Source organism: Manis pentadactyla, chromosome 8 (assembly GCF_030020395.1).
Source record: "Manis pentadactyla isolate mManPen7 chromosome 8, mManPen7.hap1, whole genome shotgun sequence".
NCBI classification, from domain to species: Eukaryota; Metazoa; Chordata; class Mammalia; order Pholidota; family Manidae; genus Manis; species Manis pentadactyla.
The window spans coordinates 131,723,427-131,749,106 of NC_080026.1; the positions used below are offsets into that span (position 1 = coordinate 131,723,427).

The 25,680-nt window shown below is 48.3% G+C and overlaps 1 protein-coding gene across 25 annotated transcripts in view; it reads left to right on the plus strand.

The window, feature by feature from the left end:
* The window catches only part of TACC2 (transforming acidic coiled-coil containing protein 2), a 213,132-nt gene that overhangs the window by 141,309 nt on the left and 46,143 nt on the right, over window positions 1-25,680 (plus strand). For all 25 annotated transcript variants that reach the window (XM_036898706.2, XM_036898710.2, XM_057506401.1 and 22 more), the window contains one exon: window positions 23,816-23,952. In XM_036898706.2, the coding sequence (XP_036754601.2) occupies window positions 23,816-23,952 (137 nt within the window). The remainder of the gene's footprint in view (window positions 1-23,815; window positions 23,953-25,680) is intronic.

A 25,680-nucleotide genomic window follows, 5' to 3' on the forward strand; every position in this document is an offset into this window, starting at 1 on the left:
TCTGTTCTCAAAAGGGCACTAATTCTGTCACAGGGGTTCCACCCTCATGAACCAATTACCTTCCACAGTCCCCACCTCCTAAAACCATTACCCGGGATTAGAGGTTCAACATAACGGATTTTGGGGGACACACATACTGATTCCACAGCAAGTGCTTTTACCTCGGCTGTCATTCCTAGATACCTCCAGCACAACCTGTGGCCATGTGCCCATATCCAGAAGGATCCTGTCCCTTCATTGCCTTCTCTGTGGGACTAACTTGCAGGCTTTCTCTAAGGTAAACTGAAGGCAGGAACAGTCTGCAAGCCCTCCAGGATCCACCAGCTGTCCAAGGGGTCATGCCATCCCTTTCCGGAATGGGGGCCCACTGGTGATAGGGCGAGAATGTTGATTGACTGGGTGAGCATTACATCTGGGTCAGTGGTTCGGAGCCTTTGTCTTCCCATAGTCCCTTTTGCCCCCATCCCCATGTTTCTTTCCACTGTCTACGACCTGTTTCTGTGGCTATATTTTTGGTTGCCTAGAAACCACTTAAGCCTGAAATATGATTGGCTGTTCTTTCCAGATGGATTGCCTGAACCAGGCAGCATTCTGGGGTAAGCAAAGGATGTGGAGCAATTCCATCCTTTCCCCTTAAGATTAATGATGAGGATGTAGGCATTGTAAAGAATTGTTCCATGAAAACCAATTGTTTATGGGCTAATGCTTTCGTTTCAGGTTGGACAAGAGTCTGGGGGAGACGGGTTGGCCACAGAGGACTCACTTTGAATTGCTCATACACATCCATCCTGCATTGAAAGCAGTAGCTCAGATGACACTGGTTCTATTTATATTTACAAATTTACTTTAGCAGTTGTTTCTGGAGAGCGGGCCAGATGTGGAAACAGAGCTGGGCACTGCAGTGTGGAAGCCGAGCGTGGAGAGGGCTTCCTCAGCCTTGCCGAGGAGACTCAGATTCAGCAGGAATTTGTGGGTGCCAGGCGTCTGCCACTATAGAGATACCACATCTGTGAATCCTACAAGACAGGCACTTCGATCCCCATTTTATAGATAAGGAAACCGAGGCCTCTGGGTGAATTTAAATCAAGGGGTCTGCAAACCTTTTTTGTAAATGGCCAGATAGTCTAAATAAATTAGACTTTATAGCGTGTCTGCTCTTTGTCGAAACAACTCATCTCTGATGTTAGAGTATGAAAGCAGCTGTAGACAATTCATAAGCCAAAGTTACAGTAAAATCTTGATTTACAAAAACAGGTGGTGGGTTGTAGCTTGTTGACCACTGGCCACACAGCTCGTTGGTACAGGACCCACGTCCCCTGGCCTCACGGCCTCGTGACCGCTCCTCAGCACCAGGGTCCTCAAGCCCCCGGCCTGGGCTGCCACCTTACTTTCTCTGTCCTGTCTCTCTAGGACATCTCATCCATGTTCATGGACTTCAACACTGTTATGTCCTGAGATTGCCCCCGTTTAGCTCTGTCCCGCTCACCTGAGCTCGGTACTTATCCGGCTGCTTACTTCATGTCTCTGTTGGTTTCTGATGGAGAGCTCAGGCTTAACATGTCCAAAATGGAACAAACAGCCTTCCTCATCAGTTCCCCAGCTCAGCACCCAGCACCTCGTCCACCCAGAAACCTAGTAGTCGTGTCTTCTCTTCTTCCCTCCCCTTCCGGATGCCTAGAACAGTCCAGATCGTGGTCCTTCCCTGTGTCCGCTTCCCATTGCTTTTAGTTAAAAACCCCACCCCACTGCCAGGGCCCACAGGCCTGCAAGTCTGCTCCCCCCTTGCCCTCTGTTATCCCACCACACTGGTCACCCAGTCAGTTCTTTGACCATGTAACATGCCCCTGCTTCAGAGGCTCTGCACGTCCTGAATGCATTCTGAGCCATGCAGGCATGACTGGCTGCTCCTCCAGCATCAAGTCGGCAGGTTTTCCTGCCATTGTTCTGTGACTTGTCTCTCTTAACTGTTCTCATCAGAATTTGCTTACATTCTACTTGTTTAAGCTTGTGTCTCCAGTAACTAGCCCAGTGTGTGGCACATAGTAGGCACTCAGTAAATCATTTGTTAAGTGAATGAATGCATAAACAAATGAATGAAATGTCCTACTATCAAAAAGAATCCTAGGCATATCTGCTGCTGTGCAGGTGGGACTTCGAGGAGCCGGGAGAGGCTTGGCTGGGCCTCGGGCATTAAGGTGCTGTGGGCCTGACCCGCTGCTCCAAAGACAGCCAGCTCAGTGCTCTGCCTGTTGCCACCCTGTGGCATTGCAAGAGCCTGTTGGTGACACGCAAAAGGAATCACGATGATGCCTGAATGTTCTTGCAGGGAGCTTCCCAAGAAAGAATGTGTGGCAGGCTGCAGCTGATCGATTAGCAGGCCACTTGGGTGACAGCTGGAGCCTCTCCCTCCCCTCATGTCCCAGTCCCGCTAACCCTTCTCCCCTCTCCTCTCCCCTCCTGGATGGTTTCCTCTTACGTGTCTGCTTTCTCACCAACCTCTGTGCCCCGCTCCCCTCTGCAGTGTCCTCCGTCTGTCCCTTGGCAGGCGTCATTTCCAGCCTTCATCGCCTTCTGCCTGAGGAAGCTGCTCCTTGCTGGGAAGATGAGCGGCCACGGCAAGCACAGCAGAGGCTTGAGAGAGGCTGGGGTGGGACCGTGAGGAGTAAATTACCTCTGTTCCTGCATCCCTGCCCTTGCAAAGGAGAGCAGCTCCTGCCACTGGGAAAGTGCTCCTTCTGCACAATGCATCCATGGCTGCGCAACAGATTACCTGTCGGGACAGTGAACTTCCTGCGGGTCTTGTACCTGCCAACCCTCCTTATTTAGAAGAGTGATCCTCTGCTTTCTCCTTAAATGGAAGCACAGCTGCTGCAGGTCTGGCAGCTCTGGGCAGAGCAGCGAGGGCTGGGACTGCGGGGTGGAAGCAGGGCTGGGCGGCCTCTGCCTGAGGTTTTCTAGAGCCCTGCTGAATGGGCTCCTAGGAGCTCTGTCCTTACGGGGCTGAAGCAGCCCAGTTTATCATCAGCATCCCAACTTCACTGATCCAAGGTGTTTGTGGAGTTCTGGAGCCTGGGAATTTTAGAGCTGGAGACATCAGGAGCTTAGAAATTGCAGAGGGCTTTATCTTAACAGAAAGTTGTTTTAGATCCCACAAGCACACCCTTTTAAAATACCTCTCAGGCCTTCCTGCTAGTCATTATTCAAAGGGAGTCAGGTAGTCATTTTTATCTTTCCCCTTTTAACTCCCAATTTGCTGAAAAATACATTTTTAGATGGACTATGTCATTTGGTAAGCCTGAATCAGAGGTGTCCTCCTAGGACAGGGAAATAGCTTAGTTTGCAGATTCACTGTCACCTGAGGAAACGAAGTGGATAGTTTGGGGATAAAAATGAGGGACAGTGGGCCCTTGGTCCAGCCCTCCCTTGAGTCTTAGCTTGTGTCTTTGCCCTAAAGTGTCTTTTTCCTTTCTGATTCCCTCCAGCTCCTCAGGGATGTTCTAGAGATCAGAGTCCAAGGAAGGGGGCTATGTACTCTGTTCATCCTGCGTGGGAAGTGGCTGAAGACATTTCATTTGTCTAGGCTGAAGTTTGCCATCCATTCAGCACTCAGGGCTCCTCTTTGTCCATGCTGGGGGGAAAATCCAGCTGGGGAGAGTGTCACAGTGAGAAGCACCCACGTGTGCGCGGCCGCCTGCCCGAGGAGCACGTGAGATGTCTGCGGCTCTCCCGCGCGGGCACCATCGTTAATGAGATCGTATCTGGGTCTCTGAACTTCAGGAGCAATCGATCAAAGGAGTGAGAGGGCCCTGCCGTTCATCAGGGCCCTGGTGGAAGATGCTAGTTGTTCATTGTTCTGCTTTAAAGAGACACAGTCTGGAACTAAATATTTTCCCTCCAGGAAGAAGGCAGGAGGGGCTGGTTTTCCTTTAGGGAAAACATCTGCACACATGTAGGTCATGCGTGCAATTTCCTGGCCCAGCCTCGTTCAGAAGAGGATTCTGTGATTGCGTTCATTTCCTTTAATGCTGGGGGTGGGGAGAGAGAAAAATGGCCCTAAGGCACATTGCTGGGGGCAGGCAGGGCTGCTGGGGGAGTAAGGTTCATCTCTCACAGCATCCGCGTCCAAGAAGGAAAAGCGGCAGTGTGGTGCAGAGGGCGTACTGGGGGCAGCTGGGGTGGCTGAGGGTCAGGCTGGTGCTTGTAACATGCCGGCCTGAGTGCAGGGAGCCCTGGCCTTGACTCCTGAACCAGTGACTGGCAGTGTGCATATGCACTAAGCAGGGGAAACCTTGAAACCAGAGCCCAGGGTCTGAAGGGGCATCCCTGGGCAGAGCTGCACCCAGAATGTTCTGTCCCCAGAAGGGCTTCATGGCCTTAGCCGGGCATCTTGGACTGCAAGTGAGAAAGCAGACTGACTTAAAGACAGGAGGGAATATGTCTCCTGTGACTGACAGGATTCTTCCAGGAGTAATTACCAGGATGGCTTTGGAAAAATGACTCCCACCCCACCCCCAGCCCCGCACACCTGCAAGGAAAAAAAAAACTGGAAAAAGAAAACCCTAAACTTGAAGCCTAAGAGTTTGTGGTCTTTAGAATCAACTTCTTTCTTCTACAACAAGTGACTTATTCCTGGGGCTGCCTCTCCTCACCTCCTGAGGCCTATCATGGGCTTTGGCCTGGGCCCTGTCCTCGGTTGGTCTATGGACTGGATTTCACCAGCTCAGCTTGTTTCCTGCCCTAACTGGGGTGTCATGGGAGGCAAGCCTGCCCCTGGGATGACTCTCGGGTGTTCTGGCCCCTACAGTGGGTATCTTCCGGTACCAGGGCAAGGTTTGAGATACGTGACTCGGTGCACAGGGAAAGGGCTAGGGTAGGAGGATTGCGGTCACGCGGCTGGAAGCTTTTGGCAGTATTTTCCCAGGACCCTGGCTGCTGATGGTTCTGGATGCTGGACAGAGGTGGCGTCTGGGACCATGGGGAGGAGTGCCAGGTCAGAGGGGAAAGACGCACTCTGGCAAGGTGGTGCCTCAGGTGCCGTCTGTGAGGATGAGGGACAGCGGGGCTCCAGCAGCACAGCGCGGTGTTTCTTCTAGAGCACAGCCCAGCCAGCCCCTCTCTGGGGTGTAGTTTCTAGCACCCGGCCCGACTGCAGAGTTCTGGGGCTACCCTCACACTCCAAGGCTACCTCAAGATTGAGTGGGGCCCTGTGGTCAGCAGCCACCTGCTCCCATACACAGGACAGTGGGCTGGGGCACACACTGGTGGCCAAGCTCTTCACCCCCCCTGCATTTCTCTCTCCCCATTTCCCTGGATCAGAGGGGCATTTTTTCTCCTTGCTGGAAGTCTTCCATGAAGACTCTGTCCTTCTGACTGGGGTGACTCTGGGTCCCTATCTTTGACCTGCATATTTTATGTGGGCCAGAGGTCGGTGGCGTTGACTGAAGGGAACGCAGCTGCTCCCAAGATAAAGAAGGGAGGGCACGCGCAGGTCAGCATTACCAGCCCCTCTCCACTGTTAGGAACTGTGTGAAGTCTGACAAATATTCTCTAAAAAAACTAGTGGACCATGGCCCTGGCTCATTGCCAACCTGTCCTAGGGTCCTGGACACCTGGCATTGCCTGCTCATGGTGTGTTCAGGACCACCAGCTTTCAGAGCCTCAGTTGTGACATCTGCCAAATGGGGTTAATCCCTCATTCCCCTCTCTGTTGCAGACAAACTCTGCAGATAAAGAGAATGCGTGCTTAAGTTTGGGGACCCTGGAGAAGAAATAATACATAAAATGTCCCTGCAGTACTGTGCTCGGTGTTTGTTTTCTAACATAGGGTAATTCCTAGTGAAGTCTGGTGAAGAAAACCCTGAAATGCTGATAGCATTGTGCAAAAAGATGCATTAGTATCACTTGCCTGAACTGTTTATAACAAGAAAACCCTTTACTGCCTGTGAAGTGGAAAAGAAGGTGCTAAACCTCAGAAACCAGCCTGCTCAGATGGGCTTTAACAATGTACTTGCTGTTGTTCATTCTCACTCTTCAGGGTTCACATAGTACATTTCCCAGTCTATGCTCAAAATAGTATTATATTAGCAATTTCCTGGATACTGTTTTTCTCCCACCTCCAAATGTGACCACCCTTCTAAAATTCAGGGCTCACGTTCCTGGCATGGTGTGTGGAAGGGAACCAGAGGTGTAGGGTGATAGGGTGCAGGCTTTCCTGGAGATGGTATAAATTGCCCACATCATATTGGCTCTGGGAAGTATTGCCCTTGTGCCCAGATGTAACATTTTACTGGCAAAAAATATTAGATGAAATTGGACCAGTCAAGCTATAAGATAGAAGAAGCCAACTGGCAGTATGATGGCTGCATGTGAAGAATTGGGGGCTGGGCCCTGTGCCCCTTCCAGGCCAAGGTGATGCCTGAAAGGGAGCTCACACTGCAGTGGGGGAGGCCAAAGCCATATAGCCAAAACATGCACAGGGGTGTTGTAGGCACTGGGATGGAGACCTCAGCATTCAGTGAGGATGAAGCAATGGAGAGAGCAGGACAGGAGGGCTGCATGGTGGAGATGACGCTTCTGCCGAGCCTTTCTAGGCAGGTATATGGGGCCCAGGAACGCAGACAAGATGGAGGGAGCAGCAAGACCAAGTGCAGAGGGGCCAGAAGGGGCATGAAGGGCTGGTGGAGGGCAGGGTGTCAGGTGTGGCTTGCTGGCTGGGCACACAGTGTACTGAGGTGGGAGGCAGGACCGGAGGGAAATGGCAGGGTCCAGATCTTGGAAGACCTCACAAGTAATGCTAAGGAGTTTGGAAAGCAGTGGGCAGCCTTTGATAGTTAAAAGGGAAGTGATGTGATCAGATTTAGGTTTGTGTTCAAGTGAAAAAGCAAGAAAACAGCCCACTTTCCTTTTTCTTTTAAAACATTTTTTTTTATTAAGGTACGATTGATATACAATCTTATGAAGGTTTCACATGAAAAAACAACGTGGTTACTACATTCACCCATATCATCAAGTCCCCACCCACACCCCAGTGCAGTCACTGTTCATCAGTGTAGTAAGATGCCACAGATCCACTGTGTGCCTTCTCTGTGCTGCACTGTTCTCCCCGTGATCCCCCACACCATGTGCACTAAACATAATACCCCTCAATCCCCTTCTCCATCCCTCCCCACCCTCCCTCCCCCACCCCCTCCCCTTTGGTAACCACTAGTTCATTCTTGGAGTCTGTGAGTCTGCTGCTATTTTGTTCCTTCAGTTTTACTTCATTGTTATACTCCACAAATGAGGGAAATCATTTGGCAGTTGTCTTTCTCCGCCTGGCTTATTTCACTGAGCATAATACCCTCCAGCTCCATCCATGTTGCTGCAAATGGTAGGATTTGCCCTCTTCTTATGGCTGAATAGTATTCCATTGTGTATATGTACCACATCTTCTTTATCCATTCATCTACTCACGGACACTTAGGTTGCTTCCATATCTTGGCTATTGTAGGAAGTGCTGCAATAAACATAGGGGAACATGTGTCTTTTTGAATCTGAGAAGTTGTATTCTTTGGGTAAATTCCAAGGAGTGGGATTCCCAGGTCAAATGGTATTTCTATGTTTAGTTTCTTGAGGAACCTCCATTCTGCTTTCCACAATGGTTGAACTAGCTTACATTCCCACCAGCAATGTAGGAAGGTTCCCCTTTCTCCGCATCCTCGCCTGCATTTGTTGTTCTTAGTCTTTTTGATGCTGGCCATCCTTACTGGTGTGAGGTGATATCTCATTGTGGTTTTAATTTGCATTTCCCTGATGATTAGTGATGTGGAGCATCTTTTCATGTGTCTGTTGGCCATCTGAGTTTCTTCTTTGGAGAACCGTCTCTTCATATCCTCTGCCCATTTGTTAATCGGGTTATTTGCTTTTTGGGTGTTGAAGTATGTAAGTTCTTTATATATTTTGGATGTTAACCCCTTGTCAGATATGTCATTTGCAAATATATTCTCACATGCTATAGGATGCCTTTTTGTTCTGGTGATGGTGTCCTTTGCCATGCAGAAACTTTTTAGTTTGATGTAGTCCCATGAGTTCATTTTTGCTTTTGTTTCCCTTGTCTGAGGAGATGCGTTCAGGAAGAAGTTTCTCAGGTTTATATTCAAGAGATTTTTGCCTATGTTGTCTTCTAAGAGTTTTATGGTTTCATGACTTACATTCAAGTCTTTAATCCATTTTGAGTTTACTTTGGTGTATGGCATTAAACAGTAATCCGATTTCATTCTCTTGCATGTAACTGTCCAGTTTTGCCAACACCAGCTGTTGAAGAGGCTGTCATTTCCCCATTGTATGTCCATGGCTCCTTTATTGTATATTAATTGACCATATATGGTTGGGTTTATATCAGGGCTCTCTAGTCTGTTCCATTGGTCTATGGGTCTGTTCTTGTGCCAGTACCAAAGTGTCTTGATTACTGTGGCTTTGTTGTAGAGCTTGAAGTTGGGGAGCATAATGCCTCCAGCTTTATTCTTCCTTCTCAGAATTGCTTTGGCTATTCGAGGTCTTTTGTGATTCCATGTGAATTTTAGAATGATTTTCTCTAGTTTGTTGAAGAATGCTGTTGGTATTTTGATAGGAATTGCATTGAATCTATAGATTGCTTTAGGCAGGATGGCCATTTTGACAATATTAATTCTTCCTATCCGTGAGCATGGGATGAGTTTCCATTTATTGGTATCTTCTTTAATTTCTCTTAAGAGTGTCTTGTAGTTTTCAGGGTATAGGTCTTTCACTTCCTTCATTAGGTTTATTCTTCTTGATGCAACTGCGAATAGAATTGTTTTCCTGATTTCTCTCTATGCTAGTTCATTGTTAGTGTATAGGAATGCAATAGATTTCTGTGTATTAATTCTGTATCCTGTAACTTTGCTGAATTCAGATATTAGATCTAGTAGATTTGGAGTGGATTCTTCAGGGTTTTTAATGTACAATATCATGTCATCTGCAAACAGGGACAGTTTAACTTCTTCCTTGCCAATCTGGATGCCTTTTATTTCTTTGTGTTGTCTGATTGCCGTGGCTGGGACCTCCAGTACTATGTTGAATAGAAGTTGGGAAAGTGGACATCCTTGTCTTGTTACCGATCTTAAAGGTAAAACTTCAGCTTCTCACTGTTAAGTATGATGTTGGCTGTGGGTTTGTCATATATGGCCTTTATTATGTTGAGGTACTTGCCCTCTATACCCATTTTGTTGAGAGTTTTTATCATGAATGGATGTTGAATTTTGTCAAATGCTTTTTCAGCACCTATGGAAATGATCATGTGGTTTTTGTCCTTCTTTTTGTTGATGTGGTGGATGATGTTGATGGATTTTTGAATGATGTACCATCCTTGCATCCCTGGAATAAATCAACTTGATCATGATGGATGATCTTTTTGATGTATTTTTGAATTTGGTTAGCTAATATTTGTTGAGTATTTTTGCATCTATGTTTATCAGGGATATTGGTCTGTAATTTTCTTTTTTTGTGGTGTCTTTGCCTGGTTTTGGTATTAGAGTGATGCTGGCCTCGTAGAATGTGTTTGGAAGTATTCCCTCTTCTACTCTTTGGAAAAGTTTAAGAAGGATGGGTATTAGGTCTTCACTAAATGTTTGATAAAATTCAGCAGTGAAGCCATCTGGACCAGGGAGTTTGTTCTTAGGTAGTTTTCTGATTAACTCACCTTTGTTTCTTTATCTTGCTCTGTGCCACACAAGTTGATTTTTCTGAGTTTCCAGATTTGCAACCTAAGAAATTGGGCAGCCTTGCTCTTAATATATGGTTCTCTTTTTTTTATATATAATTATTTTTTATTGAAGGGTAGTTGACACACAGTATTACATTAGTTTCAGGTGTACAACACAGTGATTCAACATTTAATATATGGTTCTTTATTCTTAGAATTAAGAGCCTGCCTTTGCCTTTTAGGATTGTTTGGGTTTTCCTCAAGTTCCTCCTGAGGTCCTCCCATCAAGTCAGTTCCTAATAAAGAACTTGGGCTCATACACCTCCATTTGGTTAATGGTTTAGCGAATAAGAGGCTGCCCATCAGCGGAGTTGTTAGAATAAGCTGGGCTGTTCTCCAGGGGCCAAGGAGTTATGGTCAGTACCCACAGCTCATCTTAAGGGGAATATACAGCATCATTTTACTTCATATCCCATTGTACGTGTAGACAAAAATAGGCATGAAAAAATGTATGGCCTCATTGACAGGCTTGCAGATTAGAGGTGTGGAGAGGGCTGGTCTGACCCTAGAAAGCCAGAATGTGTATGTGCATCATCCCAGCAAGTTAGTAGACAAGGAAGACAGTAGGAACGTAAGAATTTCAAATAAAGCATTCTCATGTTGGAAGGAGCAGTGGAGGGTGGCTGGAACAGAGAGAAAAGCAGCTGCATTTGGGGGAGGCGGTTCAAGGAGCAATGAGGAGCCTGTGCACAGTGCCTTTTAAAAATTACACTGACGGCCCAGGGAGTGGACAGCCGAGCAGAAAAATTTTCCACTTAGGGAGGACAGTGTACCTGGGGGAGTTGAGGCCCAGGCTAGTGGCAATGTGTCACGTGCACACAGCCCTGTTCTGCAGGAGGAAGGAATTGGGGACAGTGTGGAGCTGGGGGTGTCCAGATGTCAAAAGTCAGGCGTGGCCCTCTGCAAACTGCCAGGGTCCTGCTGGAGTAGCAGGAGAAGTAGGATGCTCTGAATTCTCAGAGCAAGTGAAGGAGCAGCATTTGAAGTCTTTAAGAGGCCCCCAGGCCCATATTACCAGGGTCCACGTGCCAGGCAACAGCTGCATTTTCTGTTGCTTGCAACCTGAAGGGGCTAAGGTGAAGAAAACTTGATACACGTGGTAGGATGGGCAGCTCATCTCTGGCATCTGATGCACACCCTCTCCTGTCTCATTCTGCGGCATTGCTTCCAAGGCCTGTGGTGGAAATGGTGCCTAAGAGGACATTGAGCATTTGTGGGGCCTCCTTCTTGAAATGATGCTTAAGAAGTGTCTGATTATTTTTCTGTATTGAGTATTTTTTGCATTCATTTCCAGCACTTATGTCTCCGTTGTCAGATTTCTATTTACTTAAGTACAGAGGCTGTGGAATCATGATTTGGTTGATGGATTTTCATTCATGAGTCTGATCTTGAGCTGGGTAATTCTCTCAGTGGGCCTGTTGATCATTATCACCTGAGTCAAGCAAATGAAACCCCTCTGGTCCTGGCTTTTGAAGGTAATGTGATGTGGAAATGTCAAGCATCAGAGATTTTCTATCCTAATTTTGGGTAAAATTTATCAGATTCTCCATTCATGCTGGAGCACATGTGCTCACCAATACCACCCTTCACCTGGTTGGGTGAGCCAGAGCTCAGGCGAAATCCTTGATTCTTCCCTTTACTTACTTCTGACGCTTCATCCATCAGTGCATCTTGTGACAAATAAGAGATAAGCCCTAATTATTTAATTCAACATACATTTAGTTTCCAGCTGAAACCGGAAGCACAACTTAAATAGCAGGAACCTGTAGATAGTGGAAAACTTTGAGCCTTTGATGCAAGAGATTTGAGCAAACAAAGCACAAAGCTGGCCTTTCACATCTTGTCCTAAAAATAAGAGAGAAAGCTGGAGCTTGTTTGTAAGTCAGAGGGTTTGAAGGCATAACGAATGGAAGGAGCCAGGTAACTATTGTCAGATTTTTACCTGGTTCTGTTCCTCCTATCATAAAATTGAGTAGTAAATTGACAAGAGGGTCAGCTCTGAGAGCCTGTTTTAACTCGGTTTATTGTCACAAAACCCTTAACCTTGAGACAGTTTGGCTGTTTGACGTAGGAAGCTGTGTCTGTTCTTTGGCACTTTGTTATATGTAATTGAAATCTGAGGTTACTTATCAGCCTTGTCATATTTGAACAACCAGTTATGTCTCTGATATTTTTGTTACGAAATGAACCTGTGTAACAGACAATTCAGTCTCTTAGAGTCAGGAAAACCTATCTGCTCTCTTTATCAATTATAGGGCAAGTAAAAGTAAATGCTTATTTTAGCTAAAACTTTTTGAAAGCCCACCTGGGAACTCGGCTCTTCCCTGGACATTGTGTCCTTTGCCTCTCACGTATGTCTCCAGTCTGGCTGATTCTCACCTTCTCAGCTGCTACCAGTCTCCTCCAGGCCCATCTCCTTTCTTCTGGAGTCTCATATCCCTGTGTTGATGCGATTGTCTCCCTCCCCACCCCGCAGCAGCACCTGCCTGCTGCCCCTGCTGCGTTCTCAGAGCATCAGAATGACCGTCTACAAACATACACTAGAGCGAATCCTTCCCCGTGTAAAACCCTCTACTGGCTTTCCAGCTCGCCAGGGCAGACTCTGTCCTCCTTGCCCACCTTTCTTTCCTGGGGGGCCCGTACATAAGCCCGTCCATCCTTTGCACCTGGCAAGCTCCTTCCCCCACCAGGGCCCTTCATCTTGTGCTACTCTGCCTAGAACCTTGTTTTCCCCGGCTCTGTGACCACCAGCCCTCTGGCTTCGTGTCTGTCCCTGAGAAGCCTGCCTTCCAGGGAATGAATGCAAGGGAAGCTGCAAGTGCATCCCAGAGCCCAGAACCAACCATGTCAGCACTTCTATTTTACACTTGCTCTGGGAGTGGCTGTGAATTCAGTAAATATTCGAGTGAAATTTATTGCTTGATTTTACAATTCCTCGCCCACAGCCATTTTAGCAGCACATGTCTGTGGGGGGGTGGGGGGCGGGGGGAGCAGTGCAGAAAAACCATATACTTTCTCATCGCTCTGTAAACTCATGAATCATGGGCACAGCTGTCCCCTGACTACAGGGGCTTTAAAGAAAGTATGACTTGACTATGCTTTATGCTTCTCTGATTATGTCAAGGTGAATGGTACAATAATCTTGGTTGTAGAATTTTAACCCTTTAAGGACTGAGTAAATAAATGCCTACTGTTGTGCAGGGCACTTTACAGGTATAAACTCAGTTCTCAAAGCACCCTCATGTGGCTGGTGGCACTACCACCTACTCCCTGCTACTACCTGCTGCATAGACAAGGACTGGGGCCCAGGAATGTCAAGGAACCTGCCTGAAGTTGTCACCTCACACATGGCAGGGCATGCCTTTTGGAGCCAGATCTGTCCGTGCTTATTTTTCTCTTTGGTGAATATTGTGCTGTTTTTTTCTGTAAAAGGATCAGAATCATAAAATTCATAGGTTATATACGAATAAAGGGTTTTAATTCTGACTTTATCAGTTCAGAATTTTTAACAAGTAGGTTCAAAGACTGAGTTGGTCTTGCCGCATCATGTATGAGAGGATGGGGAGAAGATACACGGAAGCCAGCGGTGCCCTCCGAGAAAAGCACATTTCAAGGCGTTGAGCGATGCTTCTGCTCTGTAGCTGGCATGCTGTTTACAGGCCCTTTTCCTTCTTATCATGTAAAGAGGTTGGAGGGAAGGGGACAAAAGATTTGAGTCCTTCTTTATTGTACAAAGCACTGTTTGCAGACGTTGGTAGAAAATGAGCTTTTAAAACTTTCTAAATGTCAGACTTTTTACTGAAGTATTTTAGCACCTGCCATTCCAAGTCCAGGTTTGTGGAGGTTATTTCTATGTGCAAAGTGATGATTGAGCCAGACAGCGGACTGCCTGTTGCCATTCATTTACTGGAGCTGGGAAAGAGCTTCTCTGGGGTTGCCTCTCTGATTAGGGAGGGCGGCTGTGGGAGGTACTGGCTGAGCATCAGCTCTGGGCAGGGCCCCGAGAATGATCAATTTTCAGCTAAGTGAGCTGTAATAATAACTAGACCCATTCTGGAAGCATGTTCTCTCAGTTGGCAAAGCTTCTGGGTCTGGGAAGGCCTCTCCAAGTGCGCATTTCAGCAGGAGGGCGTGATGCTGTGCGGAGCAATCCCAGCGGCTTGGGTCTCAGAGGGGCTCACGTTTTCTGGGATTAGGTTAAAATCTACATACAAGGTGTGTGTGTCTGTGTTAAAAACAATGACTTCTGGGCGTGACTCACTGTTTACACTGAAACGTTACTGAGTGAGGAGTGTAAGCATGTTGATGTCAGAAGCAGTGACAGCCCTCAAATCTTTTCTCCACTGCCGTTAATGAGATGCGCAAGGCTGTGAAGGGCGTCTTTGAGGGCAAATTACCGAGGGATGAATTACAACGTCAAAACACATGAGCTTTAATTATTGATGGGAAGTGCAGGATTCAGATTAGCAGGACAGCCTCCAAATGTGCTTTTCCTCATTTTGACTAGAGATGGGAGTGGGGGAGGGGAGGTAAGAAACAGAAGCAAGGAGACACACGTACACACACACACACACACACACCCCGGGGAGGAGGGCAGAGAGAGGCAAACACTGAGGCAGAGACACGCAAGAGACAGACACTTAGGTAGGGGCACTTCTGACCTAAAGACCTTGGGAACACAGATCCTAAGGCCGGAGCCACCAGGTCTCTCTGCTGAGCGGAAACCTCAGGGCCTGTTTGAAATGGCAGCTCTGTGATGAGTCAGCACTTGAGTCTCCCTTGGCCCTGTGATGATATTGCCTTTTGCCCACGATTTGAATCAGTGAGGGTAACAGAATTCAGGGGCTGACCCAACCCCGCTTGTGACCCAAGCCCACAGCCTCCCCTGGTCACTCCCTGTAGGTCCAAGAACATAACGCTGTGGTAGTCTGGATACACGGTGCCCAGATGGCAGGGCTGGGCTCTTGGTTGGGGGAGGGAGTGGGAGACGGTGTGGCCAGGAGAAAGGGGGAGTGAGGGAGAGGAAGCAGGGGACCCAGGCTGGCTGGTAGGCACGGGTCCAGCTGTGGAAACTCCCTTTGACGCATCATCCTGGGGCAGAGAGTGCTCTGGAAGCTGACAGCCCCCCCACATACCAGAGACTGATGTGCAGACGAGGAATCCCGCAGAAGACATGTGCTCGGAGCCCGCGGTCGCTGAGCCCCTGGGCTCTGCGTTCTCATCTCAGGACCCAGGAGGACACAGTCTTCTTGAGAGTGGGGAGCTTGCCGATCTGACTCAGCTGCCCAGTGCTCCGCATGTCATGGGAACAGGTCCTGCTCAAACCATCATGGAATGCGGTCCATGCGCCCCCCACTCATGTGAGGCTCTGAGGAGAGGGGGTATGAGGAAGCTCTGAGGAGTGTACTGTAAATGTTGGCTGAGGCGAGTGGCTGTGCACCCCATCCTGGTACCCAGGTACCCGCCAGGGAGACCACCTTGAAATCAGAATGATGCTTGCTGTGTGTGGAGGGAGAGCTGAGGATTCAGGATGGGTGCTTCTTATTGGTGCTGGGTGTACCTGGAGTGTGATGCCCCCGTGCCCCTGCGGGGTGGAGCCTGGTTCCCAGGGTCGTGCCTGCCCTGGACAGTGTGGAGGGAGAAAGGTCATGCTCCAGCCACCTCTCCTTTTCCAAACTCCTTGTTGTCTCCTTCCCTTCAACTGTGTTGTCTTGGATGTAGTCCAGTGAATCAGATCCCAGCTGTGTTCCTTTCCTTGTGTCCTGGGCCTGAATGAGACTGGGGAGAACATGCTGAGTAGATCTGGGGAGGCCCCTGGGGTCCCAGCAGTGTAGCTAGACTGCACCCTATTCAAGCCTGCATCTTCCTCTGTATCAAGGCAATGCTGGGGACGCATGCCCAAGTGCCCATGTTTAAATATCTTTCTGATTATAAAACAACACATATGTGTTCCCTAAATGTGCATATATTTCTCCCTCTAAGTAGGTGGATGTGAGTATGTAAATATGCACATGGGTTTATGTAATTGTTTATGTTTGCATATAATTATTGTATCCAAAATAAGCTCATACTATATACACATTCCTTAATTTACTGTTCTTCTGTATATTACATAACTCGGAGCTCTCCTGATGTACATGCAGACCCACCCTGCCCTCATTACAGTGGGTGATGCTGAGGGTCCGTCACTCGTTGGGGACTAGGCGAAGCCCTAGCCACTGACCAAACATTACTGCTCTCATTGACTTCTTGCATCCTTTTTGATGGTTTCCCAGTCTCATCTGTCATGTAGTCCTGATAGATGCTGTCTGTGTGCCTGTCTGTGATATTGTTCTTCTAATTTGTTCCTGTTTCAGAAACCAAATACCAAACTGTCTTAGTCCGTTTGCACTGCTATAACAAAATACCACAGACTGGGTGGATTAAACAACAAACATTTATTTATCACAGTCCTGAGGTCTGGGAGGTCCAAAATCACGGTACCAACCGATTTGGTGTCTGGCGAGAGCCCCGTTCTCTCTTTGCAGATGGCTATCTTCCTGCTGTGTCCTTACATGGTGGAAGGGGCCAGGGAACTCTCTGGGTCTCAAAAGGGCACTAGTCCTGTTTATGAGGGCTCTACCCTCCTGTCCTGATAACCTCCCAAAGGCCCCACCAAAAGCATCACACTGGGAATTCGGCTTCAGTGTGAAATTTGGGGACACACACACACGTTCAGTCCAGAGCATGTTTTGAGTTAGGATGAGTATGTTTTCGGACAACACCAGAAGGTTTTTCACTGAGGCACACACAGGATCTTCAGCACTCTTGAACAGAGACGCTTTTGTTTTTCCTGGGTGCTGGCTGTGTCTCCACGTGGGATGCCTCTGCACAGTAGGGTGTTCTGGAATGCGCCCTGGCGACAGGAGACGGCCTCTTAATGGCAGCTTTTCGGAAGCTCCTCCTCATGTCTTTCTCAATTCCATGTTTTGTATTTTTTTGCTAGCATCCATAAAATATCTTATTTCCAGTTAGATTTTTAAGAATCTCAGTGTAAGGATTCCAACTTTAGTTACTCAAAGGAGTTCTGCTATAAAGATGAGATTTGGGGGATATCGGTGCCTGAGGTAAGGAAATAAAAGGGCAGGGGGGAGCCTTCTTTCTTCCTCCCCACTCCGTCTCCTGAGACCGGGCTCACAGTCTGGCCTTTATCCAGGATCCAGTTACAGATCAGTGGAGTCTTGAGTCTGGGCTGCCGAGCTGGCCTTGATTCTGCCCTGCCTGCAGTAAGGCCTCGGCCACTGGAGAGTCTCTTTTGCTCAGTGCTTGGTGGCACTGCACATAGGTATATTTCAAAACCAAGTGTGTGGGGGGAGTATTGATGGGTGCGCGTGTACAAACCCCACACATGCAGGGTGCCACACTGAGCCACCTCCATTCTGGAAGCATCCCCCCAACCCTGGAGTTTGTGGTTCGGGTGCCCCTTTAGGGAAGGGTGAAGTTGAGCTCAGTGTGACTCTGAAAGTACCCACCTTCTCCAGGACACACTGCTGGCCGTGGGCAGCCGGCGGGACAGCCCTCCCACGTTGTGTGTAGCCTCCCGTTTCTTTTTCATGCCCAATTCAGTAGCTTTGATCAAATAAAACAGAAGACTTAAGCTTGCTAACAAATCTCATTTCCCCAAATTTCCAGTGCTGGGAGGCCAAGGGCAGAAGGGGAGCTGCAGTAACGAGGGGGAGGTGCCATCCTTACAGTTATTACCCCACTTACTGGACAAGTGGTCCAGGGGCCCAGAGGCAAGTGACTTGCTCACGGTCACACAGGCACAGCAAGTGGCGGAGCTGGAGGAGGCCTGTTGGGGACCTTTGTTGCTGCGGACCACCTACCATTTGTTCTACCTTCCGATTGCTTTTTGGGAGAATTCTGCCTCCCCCGTCCCATTGGATCTGAGTGGGTTGCTTATTTATGAGGGTTCCCTTCCCTCCTCCGGCTAAGAGGTGTACAGCCCAAGGTGGGCCAGTGGGACGCTCCTCCCTGTCTCTTCAAGTCTCCGTCCTCAGCCTCCAGTTTTTCAGTAAATTGGGTTTTTGCTTTTGTTATTGGTTCCTTTTTCTTGCAATTGTATTCAGTGTGCTCCCAGCTGTGACCAGGACTGTGGGACTCCTCCGTCGGGTGTGTGCTCTTTCCCCCAGGCCACACACGGCTCCTCAGTGGGGTGCAGCCTGACCTGGAAGCGGCCAGGACGTTGACGGCCAGTGCCCGCTTTGAGCCCTGCTGATAGTTCAGCGTTGCCAGGTGGTAGCTACTGGAATCTGAAAGTGACACCCACCTCGTAAACCCAGCAGACGCTCGTGCTGGGAATTTTGGGATAAGGGTGCCATCATCTGCTTTGATTTTCCCTAGAGTATCAGCCTGGAAATTTCTAGCAACCTGGCTTGCTGGAGCTGGCTTTATGTTCATGGAAGGCAGCAGCTGACCATGGGCTCTCCGGTCGCCTGGCAGTCCGAGAAGGGTCTTGGCCTTTGGTTGTGTTGCAATCACGTTCTCCTTGTACCTAAATACTAGGGATGCTATTGCAGAGCAGACCCCTTTTCTGTATGCAGGATGGACAGATTTTTTAAGTGAGAGACTCTTTAAGGGTTTTTCAGTCAACCGGAAAGAATTGCCAGTCTGGTCAGGTTGTTTAGACAAGAGGGAAGAGTGTCTCTCTGTGTGTGTGTGTGTGTGTGTGTGTGTGTGTGTGTGTGTGTGTGTGTGTGTGTGTGTGTGTGTGTGTGTACGTACGTTGAGGAGGGACAGCTTTTCCTGAAAGCTGTCTAAAGCGGAATGTTGATGAGTAGATAGAATGTAGTGTCTCTCTGTGTGTGTGTGTGTGTGTGTGTGTGTGTGTGTGTGTGTGTGTGTGTGTGTGTGTGTGTGTGTGTGTGTGTGTGTGTGTGTGTGTGAGGAGGGACAGCTTTTCCTGAAAGCTGTCTAAAGCGGAATGTTGATGAGTAGATAGAATGTAGTGCCCGGCAGTTTCCAGTCTATCCTCTCACACATCCATCTGACTCTTAGAAGTGAATGAGGGAGGCCGATCCTCCCGCTGAGAGCTCAGCTGTGTTTCCTCAGAGAAACTTCCTCAGAGAGGAAGGCCTCCCTCTCTCTTCAGGGAGGACAGATGACCTGTTGGCGTGGAGGATGCGAGCAGACCTCCCTGAGGCGGGCCTGGGGCCTGTACTTCCCCAGCCTCCCTCACGGCAGGAGCCCCCGCACTTCTTGCTCAGGTGGGCCCTCCAGAACAGCTCAGAGGGCGGGGCTTATGACCCGGGCAGCCCCCACCTCTAGGGGGCCTGCACTGTGTCCCCACGTCCTCCTGTCCTCACTCATGGTGGGTGTGTCAGAAACCTCCGTCCCTCCATCCCTTTAACTGGAATTCTGAGCAGTTGCTCTCGCAGTAGATGGGCACATGAAAATATCGTGTCCCCTTTAGCAGTGCTTAAGAAGGAGCTATTTCTTGATAATGAGATAATATTTAAGTCGAGGTAACTTTAGATTTCCAGGGTGGGAGGGGATTGTTGTATTTAGAATGCAGGCCCTTATTTGGACGCAGTGTTTAGTTTAAGGACGGCAGACCTGGTTCCACTGAAGGTCCAGTTGTGGCTGCACCAGAATGGGCCAGTGATCTCGGGAAGTCATTTTTGCTATCCTAGCCTGATTCCTTGGCTGTCGAAAAGATGTGATGTGTATGTTGAAATAGGAAATGGTCCCTAAGTTTTCTTCCAACTTCAGACTTGGAAGGTTCTGTGGTCTCTGGTGTTTATTCTCCCAAGTCCTTGAATTATCTCCAGGAAAACTTGAGTAAAATGTAACCATTTTACAGTAAGCTGGAAAACTACATTTATAGTACCTCTTTATTAAAAGATATGCATGTTTTATTTATATATATGCACACATTCACACATACATTTGTGTATATATGTATGCATGTATGTGTGTATTCTACTCACTTTATTATATAGAACTATATTATACCAATTATAATATTATGTATTTGTGTATGGGAGCTGATCTTACACTATTTTCTTCCTAGTTGATAGAAGTAAAACATGAAAATATTTAAAGTAAAGCAGAAACATAGGTTGACAGGCCTCGGGTTCTACATTTCACCAGCTGTGTTGCTTTGGGGATGGTTTGCGTAAAGTGCTCTGTTCCAACATAATGTATCGTCTATGGAGGGACTAAATTCTTCACTGGGTGGAGCAGAGGTTTTCAGACTGTCTCAATGAGACAGCAGGGCTCTATAGAGGTTCTTCAGATTCTGAGGACATACTTGAAAAAAAGTTTGAAACTTTACTGACACCCCGCCAGAGAGCTCAGGAGGTTTGGGTTATGGGGGTGAACAGTCTTCCTGCACTTGGGGTTACATGTTTCCATCTTTCCTTCTGTTCGCTAGAGCACACTGTTGATCATGAATACTGCCAGCGCTGTCTTGTGCTGATAGATGAACTTGGTGTCGTGTGGTCAGATAACTCTCTCGCCCTGTCTGACTTATTAGAGGATGTCCCATGATCACAGGACAGCTCTTGGGAAACAGGTGCTATTTGCAGTTACTCATTGGTATGTATCAGGCTTTTTCCTGGTGATGTGCAGCCAGGAAAGAAATCAGTAGGTATAAGGCTGCAGTTGGATCCCTGACTCCTAGTGTCAGATCTTCAAGTTCATCAAAATAGCTTACTTGTTCTCAGTGATAAACTTGATAATAAGAGTAAGTTATAAATTGAGCTTATAAAATAAGTGACATACTACTTTTCTCTCTGCACAGGAATTTCATGTAGTATTCATTCGGAAAAAAAATAGTTCTGATGTTAAAAATGTTTGGAAGCCACTGATGTAGTGCAAAGGACACACATTTTAGAGGGAGACAGTTCTAGATCTGAGTCCCAGCTTCCATTGCTTACTAACTAGATGGTCTCGGGCAATGTAATTTTCTTCTCTAAGCCACAGTTCTGTTATCTGTAAAATGGGCCTGCTCTCTAGTAGGCAGATAGTTTTGAAGGTTAAAGAGAAGTGTGCGAAAGTGCTTAGCCCCAGTGCCTGACCCATAGCAAGTTCAATCTGTGATAGCTATTTTAATGCTGGGAATTGAACTCACTGTGTTTCCTGCCTGGCCATTAAGAGCTGTCTCTTTATACTATGGAAAGATATCTTATTGTATTTGCATAGTTACTTACATGACCAACATTACATAATGCATATTGTGGCAAATTAACTTAACTGTAATTTAGAGACTTTTACAGGCTGTAATGTAATGGTACATTTTTCATTTTTAAAAGTGTGTGAACCCTTCACAGAATAATTTCTTGTACCTAATTTTTTTGTAGTAGAAAAAGAACTCAAACGACCTGTGGGAACTGCTTTTATGCCTTGGGACTCTGAAGTGATGCTGTATTTTTATATACAGGCCCTTTGTGGGTGAACTGCAGAAATCCCTGCTCTTGGAAATGTTTTTGAGCCCCCTGGGAAACTGAATGGGGAGGAAAGAGCTAATTTAAAAAGCTGCTGCCCGCCTCCTCTAATTAACTTGGTCCCCGCTCCTGGGAGAGGCAGCAGAAATAAGAAAACAATGCAGGCAGCGCCGGAAGTGGATGCCTTCTAGTGGTCCAGGGTAGCCCCTGGCGCTTTGATGCAGAAAGAGTTCATAGTAAACAGGCTGGGAGTCACAAAGGGGCTTGGCGTGCCTCCTCCACAGGGCGGTGGTGAATGGTGTCCCTTCTGAGCAGGTGTGCAGGCCCTGCAGCTGCAGGAGGGGGCACCTCATTGAAATTCAGCTGCTCCAATCCAAGAGCAGACGGCCCTCCCTGTTGCTTGCTTGTGCTGTTGGGAAAGAGAGGGGCCCTTTGTGCTCCAAAGCCACATATCTCCAGGGCCCAGGATGCAGAAGGCATGAGAGGAATTGACAGTCTCTCCCTCTAGACACTGGTAAAGCTAGCAGCCTTCGTGGCCGGGAGTGCAGCTCACTTTTTCATGACATCTTGAAGAGATTTCGATCACAGAGATACCAGCAAGGGGGTTGCGGGTGGAAATTGGGGCACAGAGGCTGTTCTTCAGCAGAGATGGCTTTTGCCTCCTGGCGGATGTGGCCCCTGGTGGAATGGGCCCAGTGGATGTGGACAGCGGTGACCAGCAGCGGGGACTCCGGTGTGCTGGTCCTTCAAGAAAGCTCTGGAAAGAGGCAAGTTGGCTCCTTGCATCCCACCAGGCTGATCCAAACTCTTGTTCCTCTTTTGATGCTCAGTTGTGTAACTTGGCTCTGTTTTTCATACTGGTAAACAAACTCTGCAATATTCAGGGCCCTAGATCTGTTGTTTTCGAAGTTAGATGTTTCGTTCTTCCCCTCAACCGAAACTAAGGTCTTTAGTATTAATGTATGTTTATAAAAAGTTAGTATGGCCCTTGTCATGTCTGCATGAATTAGGTCTTTCCTCCTGGAATTTGATAGCGTGCAGGCTTCAGCTCGTTGGATGCCATCAAAAGCAGTGCAGATATTTCTGTTCATCTCTTTGAGTCCCTGGAGGGCCTTGGGGCCGGGTGGGTAGCCAGGGTTGTTGGAGGGGTGGGAATGGAGAGGGTCTGTGGCTCTGATTATGTGAGTCACTCCAAATTGTAAAAATTTCAGTGCAGATTTTTCTGAAGGAGAACTCACCAGATGGCTCGTTTTTCCTGTTCTAGATCCCTGGAGAGGGATTGGTTTGGTCCCTGGTTCTCTCTGCTGGTTGGCAGATGGTTTTTAGAAGATTTGACCTCTACTGAGGTCACTGGTCCTTTGACCCTTGTGGAGCTCAGCAGCATGAGCGTTTCACGCTCCACACTCACCTGACATGTCACCCTCTGATTACACATCTTTACCCAGATGTGCCAGCTGGGCAGCTTGTGCGAGCTACAGTATCTTCCCTTTGGTGGCGACCTTCCTTGTTGCAGTGAGTGGATGGCATTTTGGTCTGTTTACAATACCCTGAGGTGGGAATCAGCCCCGATGCTTCTGTGGTGGCTGTGGCATCCTCTGGCATCCTCAGAATGAGGCTGTGCCTGGAATGTGGGCCGCTGGGCATCTTGAGCAGGTGGAAAGCTGCCGTCCCACCTGAGGATCCGTGCCTGGCTCGGTGGTTTGGGGAGGCCGCATTCTTCCCGGCTTCAAACTGAATTCCCAGTGGAAGGGTGATGGAGAGGGGCTGTCTGCTTTAGTTTGGTGAGTGGCCTCACCTGTTACTGGTGGGCATCCTCTGGGTGGAATTTTGGTCCAGACCTGTGGATGAAGAATCTTCGTTGAGAGCAGACCAGCCAGGGCCATTGTCACAGGTTTGGGTCAGCAGGCTGTGTTTTGTGTCTTGGTCTGGCACACCCTCCAGCTGGCTGGCTTGCTAGCCTTCATTCATTCATTCATTCATTCAACAGATGTTTATTCAGTACCTCCTAGCTTAGGCTCTGGGAGGCTGTGATGTAAAGCCCACTGCCCTACGGTTTTTTTTCAGCTCAGTAGGACAGAAAGGTATTAACACAATTAGAAAGCAAATAGATCTGTAATAGCAAGTTAGTTATGAGAAGGGCTGAGAGGGTAGGGAGGGAAGAGCAGTGGGAGAGAACGACTGGGTGGGATGGGTAGAGGCCAAGTGAAATTTAGTTGCACAGAGTACGGATCTTGTGGGTGTGTTAGAACCGTGGCAACGAGAAGTGTTCCCGGGAATGCCTCTGTGTCAGTTAGACTGAATCGATGCCAAATAACACATGCCTGAATCGATCAAAAGATTCCACCGTGTTTGTATTTGCCTCTAAGGCCAGAAATATGTATTTCGAGTAGAGCTGAGTTCAAAGACTATGTCATTTGAGCAAAAAGCTAGTGATAATGAGATTCACTTCGGGAAGCATGCTGGGAAATGACTTTCATCGTGTCTGTCCTCCGACAGTTTAACTGGGCAGCGAGCCGACTCCACGGGTCCCTTGGGTTTTGGGGGTGGGGAAGTGGTTGGAAGGGCACACACTCCTCAGCGGCCCTGGCCCCTGCCTGACCTTGTATTCCTCCACCTCTCTCTCCATCAGGAGTTCTGATTCTGAAGAAGCATTTGAGACCCCGGAGTCAACGACCCCTGTCAAAGCTCCACCAGCTCCCCCACCCCCACCCCCCGAAGTCGTTCCAGAGCCTGAGATCAGCACACAGCCTCCCCTGGAAGAACCAGGTAACCAAGGGTCAGGTGCTCCCTGGGAGCAGCCCTGCGCAGGGCCCCTGGGGGACTCACAGCTGGAGGAGGGCGTCCCAGGGGCCGACCCTGGAGCTGGGTCCCCAGCTGTTCAGGCTTCTCTGTGCTGGGCTGCATTTCATGAGGGAAAACTCAGGGTGAGCAGGTAACAGCAGATCATGCTGTTGGCTTTGCAAAGTGCAGAGGAGGCCTGGGGAGAACCTGCTCAGCACTTGGCTTCCGGAATTGAGTTCGAGTGGCGCAAATGTGTCTTGGAAGTTTCTCTTGGATTCTATCTTGGATTGTAATATTTGTCCCCTTGTTCCCTTAAGAACACTGGTTCTGGAAGGCACACATGAATCTGTGTCTTTATTAAGAACATAGCCCCCATGGGCTTGGGAATGAAGATACAGGAAATGGGCAAGAGTGAGTAATAGCCGAATCCATGCGTGGATGGTTGATTGTTCCTCATTAACCACAGTAACCTGATTTCTGATCATTTTCGCACATCCTTTTTCCCTTAGTGTGACTTCAAACCCAGACCTGTCTGTACCTTTCAGACATGATGACTGACAGTAGGAGTAAATGGGACAGATTTCTTTCCCACCCTAGCTGCCCACCTGGCTGGTGTTCTCTGCATCCTCCAGTTAACACCAGCAGGGATGGAACCACACCTCTAGAATCAGAGTTTAACATGAGACCTAGAGGGAGACAGGAACCACCAGGAATGGCCCTTGGGCTGCTCGGGAGGCCAGGTAGTCCCAGAAATGGCCCAATAGGCCACTCGGGGCCAGGTGGGACTGTCCTTAGACCTGGACAGCCTGCTCTGGGCCCTGCACTTTAGAGGCTCCATTCCAGCCTTCCTCAGGCCACAACCCTCGCTAGGTGAAGAGTCTGCAGGGCCACACACCTTCTAGACACACTCCAGGCCACTTCCTGGGCCCATGTCCCCTTTTTCCAGCCCATCTTCCCAGGGCTGACTGCCCATGTTTGTACCCCTTGGCTGAGGAGGAACCAAGGGTCGGGCTGGGACCTGCAGTTGAGGTGTCCATACACCTGTGCTCACGGCCACCCCAGCTGAGAGATGGAGCATGGATGGGAGGAGGAGGAACAGGCCGAGGGCCAGACCTCCACTCATGCTCGCCCTGGCCAGAAGTCAGGTGACCTGTAAAATAAAATAGCATTTTAACCTTGCTGTTGGATTTAGACAGGAATGCATGGAATTCTTTCTACCTGCCCTGGGTTTAAGCAGGCCATTGTTTTAGAAAGGGTAGACATTCCTGGTGCTATTTTCCTAGGCAAATATGCTCCCTGATGGTGGAGGAAGAGGGGTAGGACCGTGTTTAGGGAGAGCAGAGGTCTTTGCTGTCACCTGCCAAGTGCAGTTTTCAGATTCCTCTGTGTCTTACCCACTAGCAGTATCCGATTCTGCACGGCCAGTCTAGGCGCTGGGCTCTGAGCAGTTCATTGTTGAAACTGAATGTGTAGAAGCCAGAGGACTACTTACATTTCTTAGAAAGTCTTTTGCAAACCTTCTTTTTTTCTTTCATATAATAAAATGAATTTCCTATAATACTGCAGGAAAATCACCCTTAGGTTGAATGGGAAGTGAATGACAAACAGATTGTGATCCCTAGGTCAAAAGTGATCAAGAGCTGTCTATTTTTGTGGGTATAATGAGTTCATGACTATAAATGTATGGGATACTTCAGAAAAGAATCTAGAAGA